This window comes from Ixodes scapularis, unplaced genomic scaffold (genome assembly GCF_016920785.2).
Source record: "Ixodes scapularis isolate PalLabHiFi unplaced genomic scaffold, ASM1692078v2 PGA_scaffold3__209_contigs__length_174095766, whole genome shotgun sequence".
In the NCBI taxonomy this organism is placed as follows: domain Eukaryota; kingdom Metazoa; phylum Arthropoda; class Arachnida; order Ixodida; family Ixodidae; genus Ixodes; species Ixodes scapularis.
In genome coordinates, this window is record NW_024609868.1 from 19,665,367 (window position 1) to 19,683,788 (window position 18,422).

Sequence of the window (18,422 nt, forward strand, 5' to 3'; positions counted from 1 at the left end):
TTCCTCGAGCGAATTATGCGACGAATAACTGACGTACTTTGCCCGACGGCACGCTCGCTTTGCACGCGACGTAACAGCCACTGTGCCGATGCCTCGCGCACAGCAAAAGGTTCCGGGAAAAATGCGCCGATTTTTCTCAGCACATTTGCGCCATGGAGTACAGCTTTTTCAGCAAAAAATGAGCCTCTGTTCAAATGACATTTTACATTTATGCGGAATAAGCGAAATATGGCTAGTAAAGCACGACAGATAACTGTGTATTTTTTGTTTTGTGTATGAAGGAAGGGAGGGAGGGAGGGGGGGGGGGGGGGGAGTCGGTTAACTTGCATCATGATGTAGTGAGGAAACGAATGCATGTCAGTGCACAATATCCACACACATCGATACGTGGCACACGGTAGTTTCTACCAAGCTCACAATCTTTGAGTCTGTTGCGAACTTTGCTTCACCGGCTGTAGGTCCGAGGTGTATTCATACGCTTGGTCATTGAACTTCATTTGTCAACTACTCAACGGACTTAATCAGGAAATCTCTAAAAATGTCCTTGCAACGATCTGGTATTGTAGTATTTGTTTTTAGCAAATAAGGTTGGACGACGGGTGTCTATAGGTTGCTTTACGAAAACACAAAATATGTTTAATACGTTGCCTCTAGCGTATTTTTATTTTCCGCCTAAAAAAACCTGTCTGGAGATTAAGAATGGTGATTGACAGATGGACATATTGGAATAAACTTTCACGTGACTTTGAGGAATATCAATAACAACATTAGAGTCAGAATTGTTTCGCTTACGTTGGAAATCTTCTTATGTCATATTGTGGCCTTTCCAAGTTTTTGTCACGTACGCATAGGCATAATGTCAACACAAGGTTGTTTATAACAACGCAAGAGCCTAGATTCACTTTATGTTCCAAACAGTCACTCCTAATACTTTTTAGACATTTAGTGAACACTGTTATTGCCATTTTACGTCGATAATAAAATTTTAAAAAGAAGCAGGAAGTAGAGCACTTGTACAATTACAAATACACGTAGAGTTTCAAGTACCGTGTTTGAGTATCCAGTCCTTCACTAAAACACGCATTTGCGAAGTACTATTCTTGATAAGAGAAAAGTGGTCAGACACAAGCAGCAACGAACGGTCTTCCAGAAACACCGGGAACACAGTCTTCGAAAGTTATTTCAAGTGTACCATAGCCGCTATAAATCCACATCGGGGCAGCGTTGAGCGAGTGTTTCACTTTTAGTTCCTGTACTGTAAGTCTCATAACGCACAAACTCACGACGCACTCACTACTGCCGCGCCGCATCGTGGCTACCTCACAGGTCATCAGAGCTCACAGGGCTTTGAGATCAACAACGCGGCGTGCGCTGTCTTTTTAGTTCTTCATATCGGATGCAGAACTTTCTCAAGCCGAGTCTTTTAACCATGGCCCAATCTTCCACATGATTGTCCCTTCAAGCCTACCTTCCCGAGCTCATTTCGAAACCTAGATAGCAGTACTCTGTCGGCCATCGCTGAGTAACCCCACTCACTGAAGATCCCCCTCGTCCTCTTCGGAACTGGTGATCATCATCTCCATGTCAGAAGACCTGTAACCCCTCACACGAACGTGCTTCTTAGCTGCAGGTCGCTTATGGGGAGGCCTCTGTTGCTGCGCTTGGTTGTTTGGTTTGACCACGCCTTGTTGTGTCTGCACGGGCGTCGTGCCCTCCATGAAGGACGTCTGCTGCACGTGGTTATTGACCGGAAGAGGCATCGCGGTGCCGTCCTGGAGCTGGTACGTCTGGTACTCCTTGGCCGGCGGGTCCTGCATTAATATGTTGGCTTCGCTCTCGAACGGCTTGTAATCGTAGATGCGTCGCAGTGACATGAGCAACGGACAGTAGAGGAGGTTGGATAGAGCGATGAAAATGTTGAGTGCTGTAAATCCGATGCTCTCAACGATGCCACCGGCTATGATGGGACCGATGGCATAGGCGAGCGAGTAAGAGATGTCGGCGATGGCGTAGATGGAGCCGTACACGGACACGTAGCGCACGTCCACGAGGTATCCGAGCGTGGGTAGAAGTGACGTGTCCACCTGAGCGATGCCAAAGCAGATTCCCGATAGTGGAAGAATGAGGACCCAGTAAGAGCGTGCAAAAGGAACAATGAAACTGCTGAGGCCTTCGAGGGCCAGCCCGAAGCAGGCCATGGCCCACTGATACTGCGGGTACTGGCGAGCCAGCCGAACCGTGAGGTAGACTCCAGCAACGTGGGGGAAGAAGGCCGGAAGCCAGATGAGGCCGATCTGCCAGTCATCCACGTGCATGTTATCTTTCATCCATATAGAGATGGTGGGTTCCAGAAAGGCGAGCGACACGTTGGACATCATCAGCGCTCCGGCGGCGCAGGCGATGTAAGGATCGATGAAGAGGCGCCATATGGGCGTGCCCTTGGGGCGTTCCATGCCCATGGCGCGCATTTGCTGCTTGACAGGCTGCATCACAAACAGAAGGAGGAAGCCGTCGAGGAGGGACACGAGAGACAGAATGATGAAGGGCACTTCCTTCCCGGCAAACTCGTAGAGGAGCCCGCCGAATGGTGGGGCCACCAGGCAACCGAAGGAGATAAAGGCCAGCGCTATTCCCAGTGCTTTGCTCCGCTCGGACTCTTCCGTGAAGCGATCGGCGATCATTGCGAGCCCTGCTGTGTCGGCGAACGCCGACCCGACCCCTTGTAGACTCCGCGCGAAGAACAGTACACCGTAGCTTGTACCACAAGCGAAGATGGCCGTTGACAAAAACATGATGGTAAGACCAACCATCATCGGGATGTCGTATCCGATTCGGTCGATCAGGGCTCCCGAGAACGGGTTGATAAACAGCTGGACGATGGCTTTGGAGGCGAACAGCACACCAACGGCCGCCTCTTCACCCTCGTAGACGATACGTCCGCCCATGCGTCGCCACTCTGTCCGGTTGGTGGCGACGCCGTTGACGGTGGCGTTCACCACGAAGGCAGACATGTTGCCGCCCTCGGTGTGGGTGTACCAGGAGCCGATGCTCCGCAGGTATTGCGGGATGATGGGCACGATGACCATGTAGAGCATGTTGTCGAGCAGAAGGGCCACGCAGACGATGAAGAGGATGAGCCTGCGCTGGCTCTTGGGCTCCTCGATCTTGTCGTTGAGGCGCCGCCATAGCTGGGACGTGTCCTGGTTGATGATGGGCAAGACCGCCATGGCCGCTGCCTGCCTGCCGCCCTCCGCCTCGGCTGCTCCTCCTTGGGGGGAGAGACAAGACGAGGCCCGGTGTAAGACAGCGCCCGGCAAGCGGACGGAGGGCGGCGTGGCGGGGCAGGCAGCGGCAGCAGTCTCCCCTCTACGAGCGGGGCTCGTGTTCACCACTCGGGGGCCAACCCTGGGCCCCGCGCGTCTTGGGCGAGGCCTTCTGCTTGCCAAGGGCCCAGCCAGGCCGCCCTCATCAAGGTTCGCTTTTGTTTAGGAGTTTCTGTCGGGGAATATCCGAGCTTGCAACACTGTTTCCGCTTACGCGCTTGGCGCATTCAGCCGTCACAAACATGATATTCGCGTCAGTCCTTCCAGTCATTCGATAACATTAACAAAGAGCGGGACCTCTAATTGGTCTTTTTTTGTCGAAAACTAGAATGATACTTATCGAATGTCCTCTAAAAGCCTTCGCACAAGACTTAATACAAAAAGGTTTAGATCAATTTAGGCTTTCGAATTCTATTTTTCGTATGTCCCTAACTAGAACACCGGATGGAACGCACGTCGGCTCAAGATAGATTGCCCACATTCCTTGCGACTTGGAATACTCTCGATTTAAATTCAGACTGACACACACTCAGTAGCTTCAAAATAAAGGTTAATAGCGGACCTAGGAAGAAAAAACAGTTACATAAAAAAAATTAGAATAAAAAATGACGACTGAGTTTTGCGAAATATACACACATACATGCACAGGGATGATCACCTAAATAAAGCACATATACAGATATAAATTTTAAACTTAAACCAGAACTCTTTTATAATTGAAATTCAAATTTTCTTGCAGATTGTGAGTAACAGATGCATTATCACAGAAGACAAAATATATTCATAACACTTGGGCGTGGCTACGTACAACAAAAAGTCAAAGCTAGATGTTTTACCTTCTTGTTTCGGTACGAGTTTTTTTATGTATAGAACGACGCCCTGTGGTAATTTTTATTCACAGAATGACATCAAGAGCGTAAGCATACATTTTGCAGAAGCCCACCTATCTCGTCCCCGAAACGAGGAATCTTATCCTAAAACCATTTCCCCGTTTGGGAACGCCTTTTCCCAGCTCCCTCAAAGTGCACATTCCCCACCACGCGCAGCAAGTCCATTCAACCGACGAGCACTTTGTACACCGATGACCCGTACTGTTTGTTCCCGGGGTCCTAGGGATAGGGAATCGCTCTCAATCGGAACACCCAGAGGCCCGAGGAGCTAAGGGGGAATGCATGGGGAAAAAAAGGGAGGAAAAGGGGGAAATAGGTGGCGACAGCCGGGAAGGGAAGAACAGAGATGTGAGAAGAGAGCTCGCTTGAGGCATTAAAAATTCAAGTGTAGGCGAACCCCCGTCGCTTGTATACCTTAATAGGGGAAATGAACCCTCCCAGATAGCACACTACCGGTCCCATTAGAAAGGCGTAGTTCGACTGTATCCGGGAGCGTGTGGAGGGGAAAACGGGAGATCGAAAAAAAGGGGAAGTTGAAAGAAAGCTGGGAATGGAAACTTTGGTGTCGCTCGAAAGTGCGTTTTAATGGCCCGGGCAATGGAGAAGAAGAAAACTGAAGTTCCCGGAATGGGAATGCTTTATTAGGCTTTCGCAGTAAAATAGTGTGAATGGTTAGTCGGTACGCGTGACGCATGTTTATCGCCTCGCGTTCTTTGCAAGTAAGGTGACGTTTTAGCCCATCTATAAAATTGCGTAATGAGCGTAGGCGATGGCGTACTGCACGCTTTGCATCAATAACATGGGATCAGGTAAGTCAAATATTGCGTTCTGTCAAATGAATTTGGAAATAGCTAATCTAAGCCTAACCAAATTTTACCATTCATGAGCAATTTCGGAATTACGTGCAATGAAGAATTACCGCTTTTAAAAGAGCGGGTTTGCGTTAAACTCCAAGGTGGATAAAATTATGATTTAAATAAAAAAGATTCAATTTAAGTCAGAATTATATTATTTAAATCAGAATTGCACAATTTAAACAATCTTGCTTAAAAAAAGAGTGGTTATATTTGTGACCCAATTTATTAGACATGTCTTACTGATTGATTCATTAATCTACTCAATGTCTGAGGACAGCGTGGAAAGGAAATAGACTGTCAAGTATTCCTGATGCAAACTATACGTCGTATTAGAGCAAAAGCACCTTGAGTTTTTAGTTAGTGAAAAAGCTATATTGCTGTATACTTCAGCAAATCCAAATAGTGTAAAAGCAACTTCCGCTCTTTTATTGTTATTTTTTCGAGACAATGGACAAAGGTTAAGTAAAATAAAACAAAAATTGGAATAATTTCTGCGAAGCCGGTTTGATTAAAATAACCATAGTATAACCGGTATGATTAAAATCACAATATAAATCACGCTATAAATTATCTTGAGTTTTCTTCTCCTCCGTGCTAAACGCCAAATGCCACAGAGTGATTACAACAAAGCGTTCTGAAACCTCTTATTGTTAGCTGGAATTTTTACTGCTTTGCTTAATGAAGTATAGGCTGAAAGAATTACTAGAGACAAAAGGGAACTGCTACTATCTGAAAGTTAACACTGAAGTAATATTGCCCTTATCGTCAAACGTAAGCACAGAAATTATGAAGCGAGTGATGTAGTATGTGTAGCAGATAAAAAATGTGCAATTCGCAGGATATAGTATGTAGCGGGTCTAAACAACAAAATGGTGCGTAATCAGCAAAATCTCGTGTACTGTCGCGTAAGCGCATTCATAATATAGACCTCAAGACCTGTTACTGTTTCATTTCTCCATGAATAAGTACACCCCTTAGCTTAAAACAGAGACGTAAAAAAATAATAAAGAGAACCGAGCATACCGCCGACATAGTTGCGTTTATAAACTACCCGAAAAACATACTGTCGAATACGAATAATCAGTCACGCGAAGAAAAATACACTGCCTACAAATACAACAGCTTCCTTGGAATCCTCAAGTTGCCCTTTCTAAAGCTGGCTTCGCCACAAGAGGGTGGGGCTTGGGGCGAAGCCGAACGCGAATGGGCCTCGCCTCGCGCGATCGTTCGTCGGTTGGGGGCGCGGGGAAAGGGGATCTGTAATGTTAGTACCCCTCGGAGCATTGTGCGCAGTCACGTGTGTATACTCCGAAAACACATAACCGGGGACAGGGAGGTCTGTTTTATGGGCCGCGCAGGCTCCGTTTTCTTCACCGTCGAACGCTGCGGGGAACGACTTGGCCGAGACTGGTAGCCCGGTCCAGTTCTAATTGATTGAGCTTTAATTGATTAACTTTCAGGAGTTTCTGAGGAAGGCTGGCGAGAGAGATCTCACATTTCTATTTAAGACCTTTTAAAAGGGTGGGATTGTGTTCAAAGGGTCTACACCGGTGTTCGTTTATTTGTTTTAGAGTTAAAAAAAGACATTTTGTTTATGTTTGCTCTAGAAATGAAGAAATATTATGAACTTACTTAACTTTAATTGGCCGATACTTATTTTGTTCCCGAATCGACGAGTTTGACGGAATGACAAAAAACTTAGAGAATTCGTTCCTAGCACATGCCTTGTAGCATACAGCAACAAAATAATGGTGTCGTTCTGAAGAAACGGGAATTCGGGATTTGTTTTGAAACTCGCACCAAAACCAAAGAATTGTGCGTTTTGCCGTATAAAAGGGACAATTCCCTTAAATGCGCGAGCTTGTTGGTTCCGGCTGTGTAAGAAGTGCCGGGTCCGTTTTTAAGTTTCTAACTGTTATTTGAATTGGAGTGAAGGTGCCGTTGTTTACTTGTCAGTATGACGCATGTAGTGCGTTTCGGCGATGTCCTCAGTAGAAGCGTTTCTACTGAGAGTGCTTCAAAAGACTGCCCACCTCTTCTGCGGTTCCAGTCAGCTTCGGAAACGCAGAGCGTATCAAGCCCCATAGATCGTAATATTGCTTCAATGCCGGCGAGATTTCTGCATTAGAGAGTTTCAGTAGAACGCTCCGATACTTCCGATACTAGAGTTTTAGGAAATCGTTTTTGCACGTCCAATATCGTACGATAGGCCCTCCGGTACGAACTGCGCACGCGCTAGCGCAGAAGGCTCGATCATGCGCACTTCGTACTGGAGGGCCCGCTGCACCGTATCGGGAGTGCAAAACCGGTTCCCTAAAACTCTATAATAGAGAGTTTTAGTAGATCGTTCCCATGACTCCGATAACGATACCCGATACTCCACCACCGCCTCCCTTGGGCATGCATAGTATCGTTATCGGGGGTATCGGAGGTATCGGAACGATCTACTAAAACTCTCTAATAACGATACCCGACACCGATACGATACATGAGTTATCGTCATCGGAGTCATGGGAACGATCTACTAAAACTTTCTGATAGCACGTGCACGTAATAAGCCCTTTGTTTCTTAGGCTAGTGACTATTAGCTTAAAAGGTTAAAACAGCGCAAAAAACGACGGACAGGGTAAAGAAGGTCACGGACAGCGCTCTTTCCGTGTCCCTCTTTACTCTGTCCGTCGTTTTTTGCGCTGTTTTAACCTTTTAAGTATGTCATACCAACTCGCCCAGGCATCAACTTTAGCAACATTCGTGACTATTAGCGCCGAGGTGTTTTAGTGGTCCCCTCGTATGGTTTCCATTCGTTACGTCACGACCGAAATTTGCCTCGCCTCGACGCCATTACTTGTACTTTTATCTTAATGTCATCAGTTGCGGTTCGATGATGTGTGTGAAAGTAACAATGGAAGCTCGGAGTCATCGCATTCTCAAACCAACATCGTCCCAGCTAAGACTGAATAGGACGCTAATTTCCGTCGATGAGAAAAAAAAAAAGAATTAATCAAAATAAATACGTCAGAGCTAGTGTTTCACCAATTACGAGTAGTTACCACAGCGACGCTTTTGGACGCACACGTCACTGATGGAATGAATGAACTTGGTCCTCAGTGCCTTATCCAAAATCCAAATGACGCTCTCGTCGGGATCTTGAAACGAATCGTATATAATCCGCGTCTGCATGATATAACATCAAAAAGAGTCGAATACTTTTCCTGGACACTCGGTTTCCCCTGATGACGGACCCCAACGGACACACCGAGCCGTCCCAGCCAATCCAGCACTGTGTACGTACCACGTGACCATGCGCCTTGCGCGCAGCACCACTGCGTGTCTCAAACGTCAGTAGTGGTACCAGTCCCCTCGCGCCGCTGCACGTTCAATTCGGGGATATCCAGCGAATGCTCGTTATGTGGAGACAATGAAAATAGAGCCACCGTCGTTTTGCACATTACGCGGCCGCATCGGGCGCCTCGGTGGACTTGCATTGTTCGCAACACTACGTTACTCTAGTATACCATAGCACTGCGTCAAAGGAGGAGGGCCGATGGAGTGACGTCACGGGGAAATTTCCATCCTGTCGCCAGCATCGCTAAGCGGACATGGCGTGCGCGATGCTCCTGTTCCACCCTCCAGCGATGGTGATGGCGGCCATTTTAATGGCGTCCCTCCTTTTCGGACGCGTTTCCGAGTGGCGGTAATCGACGCGTCGCGTGACTCGCGGACCTGAGCACCTTTCCCCCTCGCCACAACACCCCGTTTTCCTTTTCCTCCTCGCCCTGGTTACCCAGTCTCCCCGGCGGCATTGATTGGCTGGTAAACAGAAGCTGCTTTGGGACCGTGCATGGTCGCCGTGCCACTCGGCCTCGTCGTGATTTTGATCCGTTTATCAGAGGCCGCGTTGCACCGCAGCAAGGGACAGAACACCAACTTGTTTTTTCGCTAACGAAAACAAATAAAACTTTGATCGTCGAGTGGGAAAATTTTAGGTGGTAACGCTTGTTCATTAAACATCTATTGTGACCAGTTAGCGACATCCTGCCATTGGAGAAATAAAAAAAAGTTGAAAAAACTGGTTAGAAAAACATAGTTCTCATGTTTTTTTTAAAGTGTTTGTTGTGTGTTCCTCTAGTTTGCCGAGGTAATCAAAACGCAGAGGTACGGCAGCAACTCTTAAAGCCAGGGTCACCCATGTTTCAACGGTGAGTTTCCCAACTGAGGGTTCTAGTAACGTTGCTTTAGGGTAACGGAATACTGTATGCGTGCAAAATTCACCATGAGTATGAAAAAAAAAAAAAGATGGTTTGACGAATTTGCAATATTCATGGCATATAGAGGGCGCACTAGTTCATATCAAAACGGCTGCCGTCTGGATAATCGTCGTAGAACTGCAGAACGAGTTTGGGTCTGCGACGCGTAATTAATTTTAATCTTGGGAAATACGAGTGATATATAAGAGCCCAACAACATACTTTCACTAGAGGAAGGTGTAAGCAAACACATTCATTCTGAGGCTTGTCATCCTGGGCTGGAAAGCGCCATTCTCCCACCGTCGTACCACCATATCGCTGAAAGTTGGGAATAGTTAATGAATCAAGGAAGGAGTGTATGTTCTTAAATTTAGCGGCCAAAAATTCAAGCAACCTTTCGAATGAAATTCGCAATAATTTGATTTTTGTTCAATTCCTCTATTTAATTGTTTATTCGAAATATTGTGTCACAGAAAAAAATAACGATTTTTTTAACAATTTGACAACGTGGCAGCATTCTGAAGCCATAATGAAAAAGCTATTTTAGTTTCCACAGCTCCCCAACGCTGTTAAAGCTATTTGCGCGAGCGTGTGTGCAAGCGTCTGTGCAAATCAGACACGAGAGGATGACAAGCACTTTTCTAGCAGTGCGGACCTGTAGTGCTGTGGAAGCTAGCTAGCCTTGACTACATATAGACGTTCGCAAGCAGGGCGTCCCTACTGGTGCCCCAACGTGCAAGCACATGCAGCTTGCGCGTGAAGATAGCTTTAGCAGGCCTACATTTGCACGCGCATGATCACACGCGGAGGAACAAGGCGGTCGCCAGATGCACCCTGTTTGCAATCGTCTACACATGTTTGCCAGAAAAGCTTTTGTGCGTTCCCATTTTGAGTAAAGCGGGTTTCACATGCAGCGGTTTTGGCCCTAAAGCGGCGCGATTTCTGCCGTCGCGGCGCTCGTGCCGCAGAATTGCTGGTGCTGGCCAGAGCGCCGCGACGGCAGAAATCGCGCCGCTTTAGGGCCAAAACCGCTGCATGTGAACTAGGCTTAAGACTGCGGCGCCGCGTAACGTTTCCGCCATGCTGGGGCGCACCAGGGGCACGCCACAAGGGTGCGCGATGACAAGATGGCGGAGTCTGCTGTCTCGCAGACGGCCAGTGTTAGCGACACACTTCCTGTTTCGGAACGCAGGAGGAAGTATCCACACGGAATCGTAGCATCAAATATTGTAGGACGGGCCATGTTTAAGGGCTGGAGCTGGCTTTATAATGATCGCAGCGTCTGTTCCAGAACGTAGTGGAAGCCAGAGCTGCCGCGAGCGCAGCCATCGTTGATGCAATGGCCATTCGGCTTCTGGCGCATCTTGATGAGAGCTTTGAGATTTTAGATGTTTTTTTCTTCTTCTAATGTTTCAATTTGTTAATCGCTTAGGTGCTTTATTTAATTGTTTGTGGTCTTTCGCGATGGAAGACAAAAATATGTCGTATAATTATTTTTTATTTCTTTCTGCGCTCAGTGGAGTACGCTTTAGCAAAATACGCTTGGCAACATTGTACGATGAGCAGCCAACGTCCTGGTTGGAGAGTAGGTCCGCCTCACTTCGACGCGCGGTTCGAGGTTAAGCCGGAATCCCACTTGCAAAGGTCTGTACACGATACCACTGACGCTGAGTACAGGGAAAAAGCAGATAAGTAGCCGGAACATGTTGATATCGATAAAAGTTTAAAGAAAAATGAAGGAGGTCAATCGTTTTTTAACGCGATAGCGTTAAGGAGCTGGTGTCGCAGAAAAGCCGGCGTCGGTGGCGTGACAAGAAAATCCTGATTGGTCTATAGGGTCATACGTCACAGTCACATGACCTCGCGCGGGAACTTCAGACAACCTAACACGCTCACGCGAAACGGGACGTCACGCGTGGGATGAAAGGGATTAAAGCATGTCATGTAATGCGAACTAAAGATTGCATCATGTCTCAAGTGATTTCATTTTATAAAGTAATCTATTTGCCTTAAAGAAAAAAAATGAAAAAGTTTAGGTGGGATTCGAACCCACGACATTTTGGTTGCGACTAGACTAGCCCACACAAGGCACGCTTGCACGGCGAATGTGAAGGCGATGCGAAAGGGGCCCGATAACGCTGCGACGTTCCACTCTTAAAGGCGAAGCTTAAGCACCCTCCAAGTATCTCTCGTACTACCCACACAGACGCTAGGGCGAACATAATATATGCACTGGAAGATTAAAAACTGAACCAACGGAATATGTTGGCTCAGTATTTAAGATCAACAGTAACCATTTGAAAGTGTAAAATATGTATTGTTCGTTTACTGAGTCATTGTGATACGCCTCAATACAAATCTTATAGTCAAGCTGTATATATATAACTCCAGGAATCTTGAAGTTTTATTACAAGGTGTCCACCGGAATGCAACTCTGAGATTTGTGAAGAAAACCCCAGTTAATTTTTTTTTTCTTAAATGAATGAAAGTTGAAAAAGATAGCGGCAATTATTTAGAAATATGTAACTTTAAAATTTCCTGTAAGCAAGGCGAGAATGAACCGCAAATATATAATAAAAATTACGTCCTTTTTGTTTGTGCTTTTAAAAAGAGGTGTGTCCTGAGCGCTTTCAATTTCCGCCCCCCCCCCAAAAAAAAAAAAAGAAAAAAAAAATGAAATACAAAACTTTTCTTGAATTACTGTGCTAGAAATCCATCCCCAAAGACCGTAATATTTATTTTCGACCCTCAGAAGAGCCGGAAGTGGGCGGTGGTTCACGTGATCGGCGATCGCTTCCGGAAGGGAAGCCTTTCTTATTTTTTATTTCGTTTTTGCTTTTTTTTTTCCTGCCGGTGTACAAACACACACGCACTTTCGCACTCGGAAATTATACCGACAACTTTCTTATACGCCACGCGACCGTCTGAGGTTCTCGGTCACTTTCCATGCGGATCTTATCGATTCCGTTCAGCTGCATACGTTATCGACCTAGCGTGCCGGTTGATTAACGCATGCAAAAGGTATATTAACAAATATTTAAACAAAACGAAAACAACAAGAAAGCATGTGTAAATACATATCTCATCATCTCATATTGAAGAATTAAAAATAATAATTCAAGACAGCGGGAAAAAATACGAAAGACAAGAGGAGGCGTAGACAGGCAGAGCGCGCTGTTTTTAAGTCTATAATATGCAAACGCAACTCGCCCATGTCTTCGCCCTACTGCTACATCTCATAGCTCTGACGTGATTTCAAAGCATGGCTTGTGTATTTCCGTCGAGCGACGCACACGTAAACAAATAATGTTCGCATATCTTCTGGGCGAATGAACACGACCGCTAAAATCATAGAAATTGGTTGAAAAAAAGTATATTCAGGCACTAAAGGCGCGGCTTTTACTGGACGTTTCTGACGCGAAAACATACGTTTAGGAAATAAAATGGACGTGAGTATAGATCATTTTTGAAGGAGTATACGGGGCCCCCTAAGATAATAAATCCGTGTTGCCCGACGTTTAAAACTAATATGTACTTTTCCGAATTCGCAACTCGTTGTTATGCTGCGCCAATGACGACAACATCACAAACATCCTAATGAGTAGAGAGAGTGAACGACACAAGGCTGCGTAAGAGATGTCAGTCTTTTTTGTGTCTTCAAATATGTTGTTTGAAAGTGCTCAAGATCGAGGTGCGTCAAGCACGAAAACATGAAATACATAAAAGACGTAGGCAAACATTATAGAAATAAAGAGCGTTGTAACTGAGCTTAGATTCCTATCATATGCGGTAAAACTTCCCGCGTGGGAGAAAAAAAAAAGCTTTGGTGTTGTAGTTTACTTCCATGTTGCCTTTGTTATACCATTGTTGTGACGGAGCATTTGTATGTGCCAACGGCAGAAGAAACGGATTAGAATGCGGTGTTGCGGGAGATAATTGTCCGCGTGCTCGCATGCTCGCCAAAACAAAATTTTAAATGATTAAATGATGCACCCTACTTGCCCCCCTGTAATTTGATGTATGCAATATCACAGAGGAAGTGTATATTTAAAAAAATGCAAATAGTGGTTTGAACCATAAATAGCGCTGCGTCATTCATAGCATCCACAGCGCAAGGTAAAGCCACGACAAGCAGCTTTCTCAACAGTGTTGAGGCTAGAGACGACACTGCGCTATTCGATCCGAGACACTTCGTACACGCCTATAGTCAATTTAAAAGCAGACGCAGAAGGTGGTCTGCAGTATACTGTCTTGACCAATGTGCGCCTACACCAAGCGCCCCAGCAAATCTGCGTTGTTGGCCACACTTCTATTGTTTTAGTATATGTACTCTAGTTTGAAACATGTATACCTGAACGAAATAACTACCGCAGCAACACGATTAATTACGCACATATAGACCCCTCGCACACGTTCCAAATTACAACCGCCATTGCTGACGTTCTCTCGTCTTTTCCAGATGTCTTGCCAATAAAGCGAGCGTTGACGAGATTCCCCAAAGGCCAACGCTGGGGAGAAGGACACAGCATGATCTTAAATGGCAATAACCTGCCCTGCCGTGGTCACGAGGAAGTGAAGTAAATATAATAGGTGGAAACAAAAAATTGTAGGTAAGTTATGGCGGCGCCAATTCACAGCCACTGCAAGGCGTCTATGTTATAGAAAACGTGGAAAGAAAATTAAAGGGGAATTTTCTTGGTGGGTTTATATGGAGCAATCCAAAAACGCTCCATACTCGCGCGCGTTTAGAGCGGTAGTTGCTAGCGTGTGCTCGCACGCGCAATAAAATAACAAAAAAAAAAAAACGCTCAGATAATCTTTTTAAGTTCACAGAGGGAATTGCCCGTAAGAAAACATCAGGCAAGCCTAAATATTATGCTCGATCATTAACTTTCAGCACGCACACGGATCATACAGCACGAGCGTACTATACACTCACAGTCCAAATGTTCACATATCATTCCCTTGCGCTTTACAACCGAACACGACGCGGCCCTATAAAACTTGGCCCTTGGGCGCGTTGCACTGCGGCGGATCTTTTCGCTCCAAGTACGGACAAAATCCAAACAAGAAACAAGAAAAGAAACCCGTCGTAGTGAATCTCACCGCGCACGCGGATATACACATGGGTCCTCGTCGCTCGCTGGCGTACACCACTGCACGCGCTTTGCACGTTGGCTCGCATTGCGGTCACGTTCACGTTAAGTACATATATCTCCGGCAACCCCAACGCCGACGACTTGCCTCTATGGGGGCTCACAACCATGGGTGCCTAGGGGAAATGGTTTCCGAGTTCTTTATTTATGTTGGTTATTTTTCTTGCACGCTTATGTTTATTTTACACGCGCTGATTTTTTCGTTTTCCTCGCTTTCCTTTTTTTTAAGGGTCGGTCCTCATCATTTTCTTAAGTCTCCCCTCACATATATAGAGGAATCCGCCGGGGGTGGCTGTGTGCGGTGGATGCTACGTGCCCTCAGAACCTTTAGATTTTTATAGTGTTCTTGCTACACTCCTTTTTTTTTTCTCTCGTTATATTTATATATATTTTTTTCTTTTATGTTTTGTCGATGGCCGCTTCACCGTGTCTCTTGTTTTGAGAAGATGATCTTTTGTTTTCCCGGTGAGGAAGCGAGTTCGTTGACACCGCATACAGTCCTCGTCTTTTCCACGCTGACTGTCCCTTTTTTTACGTCGGACTTATAGTCGTACGTGTCGTCGCGACTTCTTTTTTGGGGAGCCTGTATGCTCCTTCGTTTCGAGCGCGTGTATTGTTTCGAGGGGGATGTTTGACGAAGCGTTCTTCTACGTGTCGCGGATACATGCAATCGCTGCTGCGGTTGTTGCTTGTTGTATTCTATTCGAGATACAAGCCGCTGAATTCTCTGCGCTGTAAAATTTCGCCGCTTTTGTTTAGGAGCGTCGAGTGCTAGGCATTTGTATTATTATTTTTATCTTCGAGCCGCGCTGTGAGGAAGGGACTTTTGTTTGTGCACTGAATTGAGGTTCACGTCTTCTCTTGAAGAGGTTAGGAATGAAGAGGATGATTGCATGCTGTATTCTCGTTTATGTTCAGATTAGGGCCTTTTCTTAGGATAAAGTGGGATTGAAGGATTGGGAGAGGGGGAAAAACGCAAATATTTGCGCCGCATTTTTTTTTTTTTCTGTATGAAACTGTGGGGCGGGCGTTGGCGCGCATTTGGTGATGCAGATTTCAGTGCGTGTGGAAGAAACGTGGCAAACGCGACGTTCTGAGGAAAGAAGGGATCGAGGTTGAATTTTTAATATCATAGAGGCGTCACTTTTTTGGGTGGTATCCGTTTGAAAGGTGTACCGTAATAGCTTGTTTTCGGTGATTACAACCGTTTTCAGCATTTTTGTGCGTTATCGGCTTTCAGTACCTCAGCTTTCCCTCTCCCACGTACGTGACCCGACACTATACTGATGTATGTGGAAGGCAGCGCGCAGACCAAGAATCAATGACTCGCGTTTTGTTCGTTCCTATCATCGAAACATGTCTTCGCTAAAATCCGAAAAAAAAAAAAAAAATTTAGATGTCGTTGTGTTTTTGGGATTTGTTGTTTGTGATTGAAGTCCTCGGTAATTCAGTGGCAAACCGACGTTTGTGCGTTGTCCAGATACTTTCGAAGCCTGAAGCCGCAGTTACACTGCAAATACATCATGCAAGCAACACCCTGCAGACACTGTCTGAGATGTGTTTCTTCTTTGTATGATGGTCCTCTTACACTGATCATACAAAAAAAAAAATTCGCTGATGTCGATACGCTGATTCTCGACGAAATGCGTAAGCATATTTAGCGCAAGGATTCCGGCTCAGCAAAGGATGGGAATTCAAACCTCGCAAAGGTCCCCATACCGTTGCGTTCGGAGAGCCAATCTGTCTCGTCCCGGGTGTCGTCGGTTTCGCGCAAACAAATTCGTCGCTGCGCCTTGGTCTTATGTCGTCGCGAGGTCGCTCCATCCCCTCCTCTTCTGCTCCCGAGGCGCGTCATTGAAAGCATGTCTGGACACTCTTTCTCTATTGTAAGAGGTGATTCTGTCATCGTGTTTGCAGTGAACACCTTGTCTTTTGTATTGTGTGTGGGAAGTGTGACTGCGGCTTTAGTGTCAGCAATACTTTCCTTCTGTGAAGTCCTTAACGCGACTCGGTACCTATATTTCGAAAACTTTGACGCAAGGTACTGCCTATACGAAACATACAAATGACAAAGGTGAAATCACCAGAAAAATACGTGCAACACACGCACAAACACACACACAAAGAAAAAACACCGACAGAACAAGGTCTCGGGTTGTGTGTGCAGGTTGTCCTTAGTAGATACGGGGCGTTGTTCATTACGGTGTACGGGCGATTTGGAGACCGTATATCGACAGAGCTCCCTCCACCGCGCACCGACCGCGCTCCAAGACGGGAACCCAGCGGCAGTAAAGCAGCGGGGAATGGGGAAGGGGAGGAGACCATCTATTCGGGTCACGACACCGAAGCATCGCACCGTGTGCGCGCCTTCAACTGCAAAACGCACACACACACGCACACGGGGGTCCTAATCTAATTTGCCGCCTTGTCTGTGTGGGAGCCCTGGCTGCACACCGTTCGAACGTGTTGGAAACAGGGAGGACTGCGAGAGCTCTAGTAAACCGCTACGGCCATCCCTTCCACCCTCATCCCTGCCCGTACGTGTGTGTGTGTGTGTGTTCGTTGCTGCGCTTGCGCTTCTTACAATTTATGTTTGCCTTTGAACGCGCTTTTTTTTTTTTTCTTTACTTTCCTCTCGTCGTTTGTCTTTTTAGGGAGGGTATATAGCTTGCTTCCATTCGTCTAAGGGTTGGTTCCCTGCAGTGCAGTTGCCGTTAAATTGAATTTGTGGCTTTTGGAGAGCGGGCGGAAAGGGCAAAAAAAGGACAAAAAAAAAAAAACACAATACAAAACAGAGAGAAAAAGATGTCTGGTGGTTGTGGCCGATGTGTTTTACTGAACGTCAGCCACGTGCGTGTACGTTTGGGGTGTAGTGGGCGCCGTGGTGTGAGCGCTACATCGTCCTGTGTGGTGGTTTTTGAGGGCGTGCGCGCATCGGGGTTGTGGTGTGTTCGTTTTCCGTCTTTGCTTTGCTGATTGACTGGTCGCCGCCGTCACGAAAAGGAAAGGCAGGAGCGGCGGGGGCAAAACTTTGGCCGGGAAGAAAGGTCGGGTTATTTTATGTAGACGCGATCTTATGGTCTGGTATTGCGTTTCGGGGAGAAGGGCATATGTGAGAATCTCGCAGAGATAAAGTATATGAAAACGACAAGTGCGGTATCCGCTATATCTGTATGCCACGCTGGCTCAATGTCTGAAATTTTTTATAAAAGAATATTTTGGTCGCTTTTACACCCCACTTGCCAATGCGCGTAACTTAAGAAATATCTGAGCTTTTTTTTGTATTACGACATAAGTTTGATGTTTCGTATTTATTTATTCATATTACCCCTAAAGGCCCTCGTGAGAGGGTATTACATAGAAAGGGGGGTACATAAATCGTTCCAATACGAACTAGTGCACAGTGAACAACATATGAGAATACTAGAAAACAATCAATACACTTAATAATAAAAAGAAAATAAAGGATACACTCAAAAACGAATAAAAAACACACTCACTCATCACACTGCAATAAAGCTGAGTCAAGGTAAAAACAAAATAGTACACATTTGCTCTGCACGTTCCGGAAAAGAGGAAACAACAATGTAAAACAGCAAAAGTTAGAAGGCATCAGTATTTTGAATTTGTTCTTGAAACTTCGTGGTGTCTTTTTCTGAGGCAATGTGCGATGGTAGATTATTCCAATCGATTGTGGTACGTGGAATGAATGACCGGGAAAAAGCAGATGACTTACAGGTTACTCGTTTAACTTTGTAGGGGTGATCGCGGCGTGGAAAAATAACGGCAGGTGGCTCGAAGAAATCACCGTGAAGTGACGCGTGGTGGTAAAGTTTATGGAAAAGAGATAGGCGTGAAAGTTTGCGACGATGGAGTAGTTCGGGTAGCTCTGCTCGGCGTTTAACAATTTCGTATAAACAATTTCCCAAGCCGGCTCGAGCTAGAACGT

The 18,422-nt window shown here is 46.0% G+C and overlaps 2 protein-coding genes across 3 annotated transcripts in view; both read right to left on the reverse strand.

Moving 5' to 3' along the window:
* LOC8039418 (choline O-acetyltransferase) overlaps window positions 1–18,422 on the reverse strand; it is a 135,806-nt gene that overhangs the window by 95,411 nt on the left and 21,973 nt on the right. The gene's annotated exons all lie outside the window — the stretch shown is intronic.
* On the reverse strand, window positions 1,533–3,227 carry LOC8039410 (vesicular acetylcholine transporter). The gene is made up of 2 exons (XM_042292586.1): window positions 2,985–3,227; window positions 1,533–2,921 (listed from the first exon to the last, which is right to left on the reverse strand). Exons 1-2 carry the CDS (start codon window positions 3,225–3,227, stop codon window positions 1,533–1,535), a joined length of 1,632 nt encoding a protein of 543 aa, XP_042148520.1.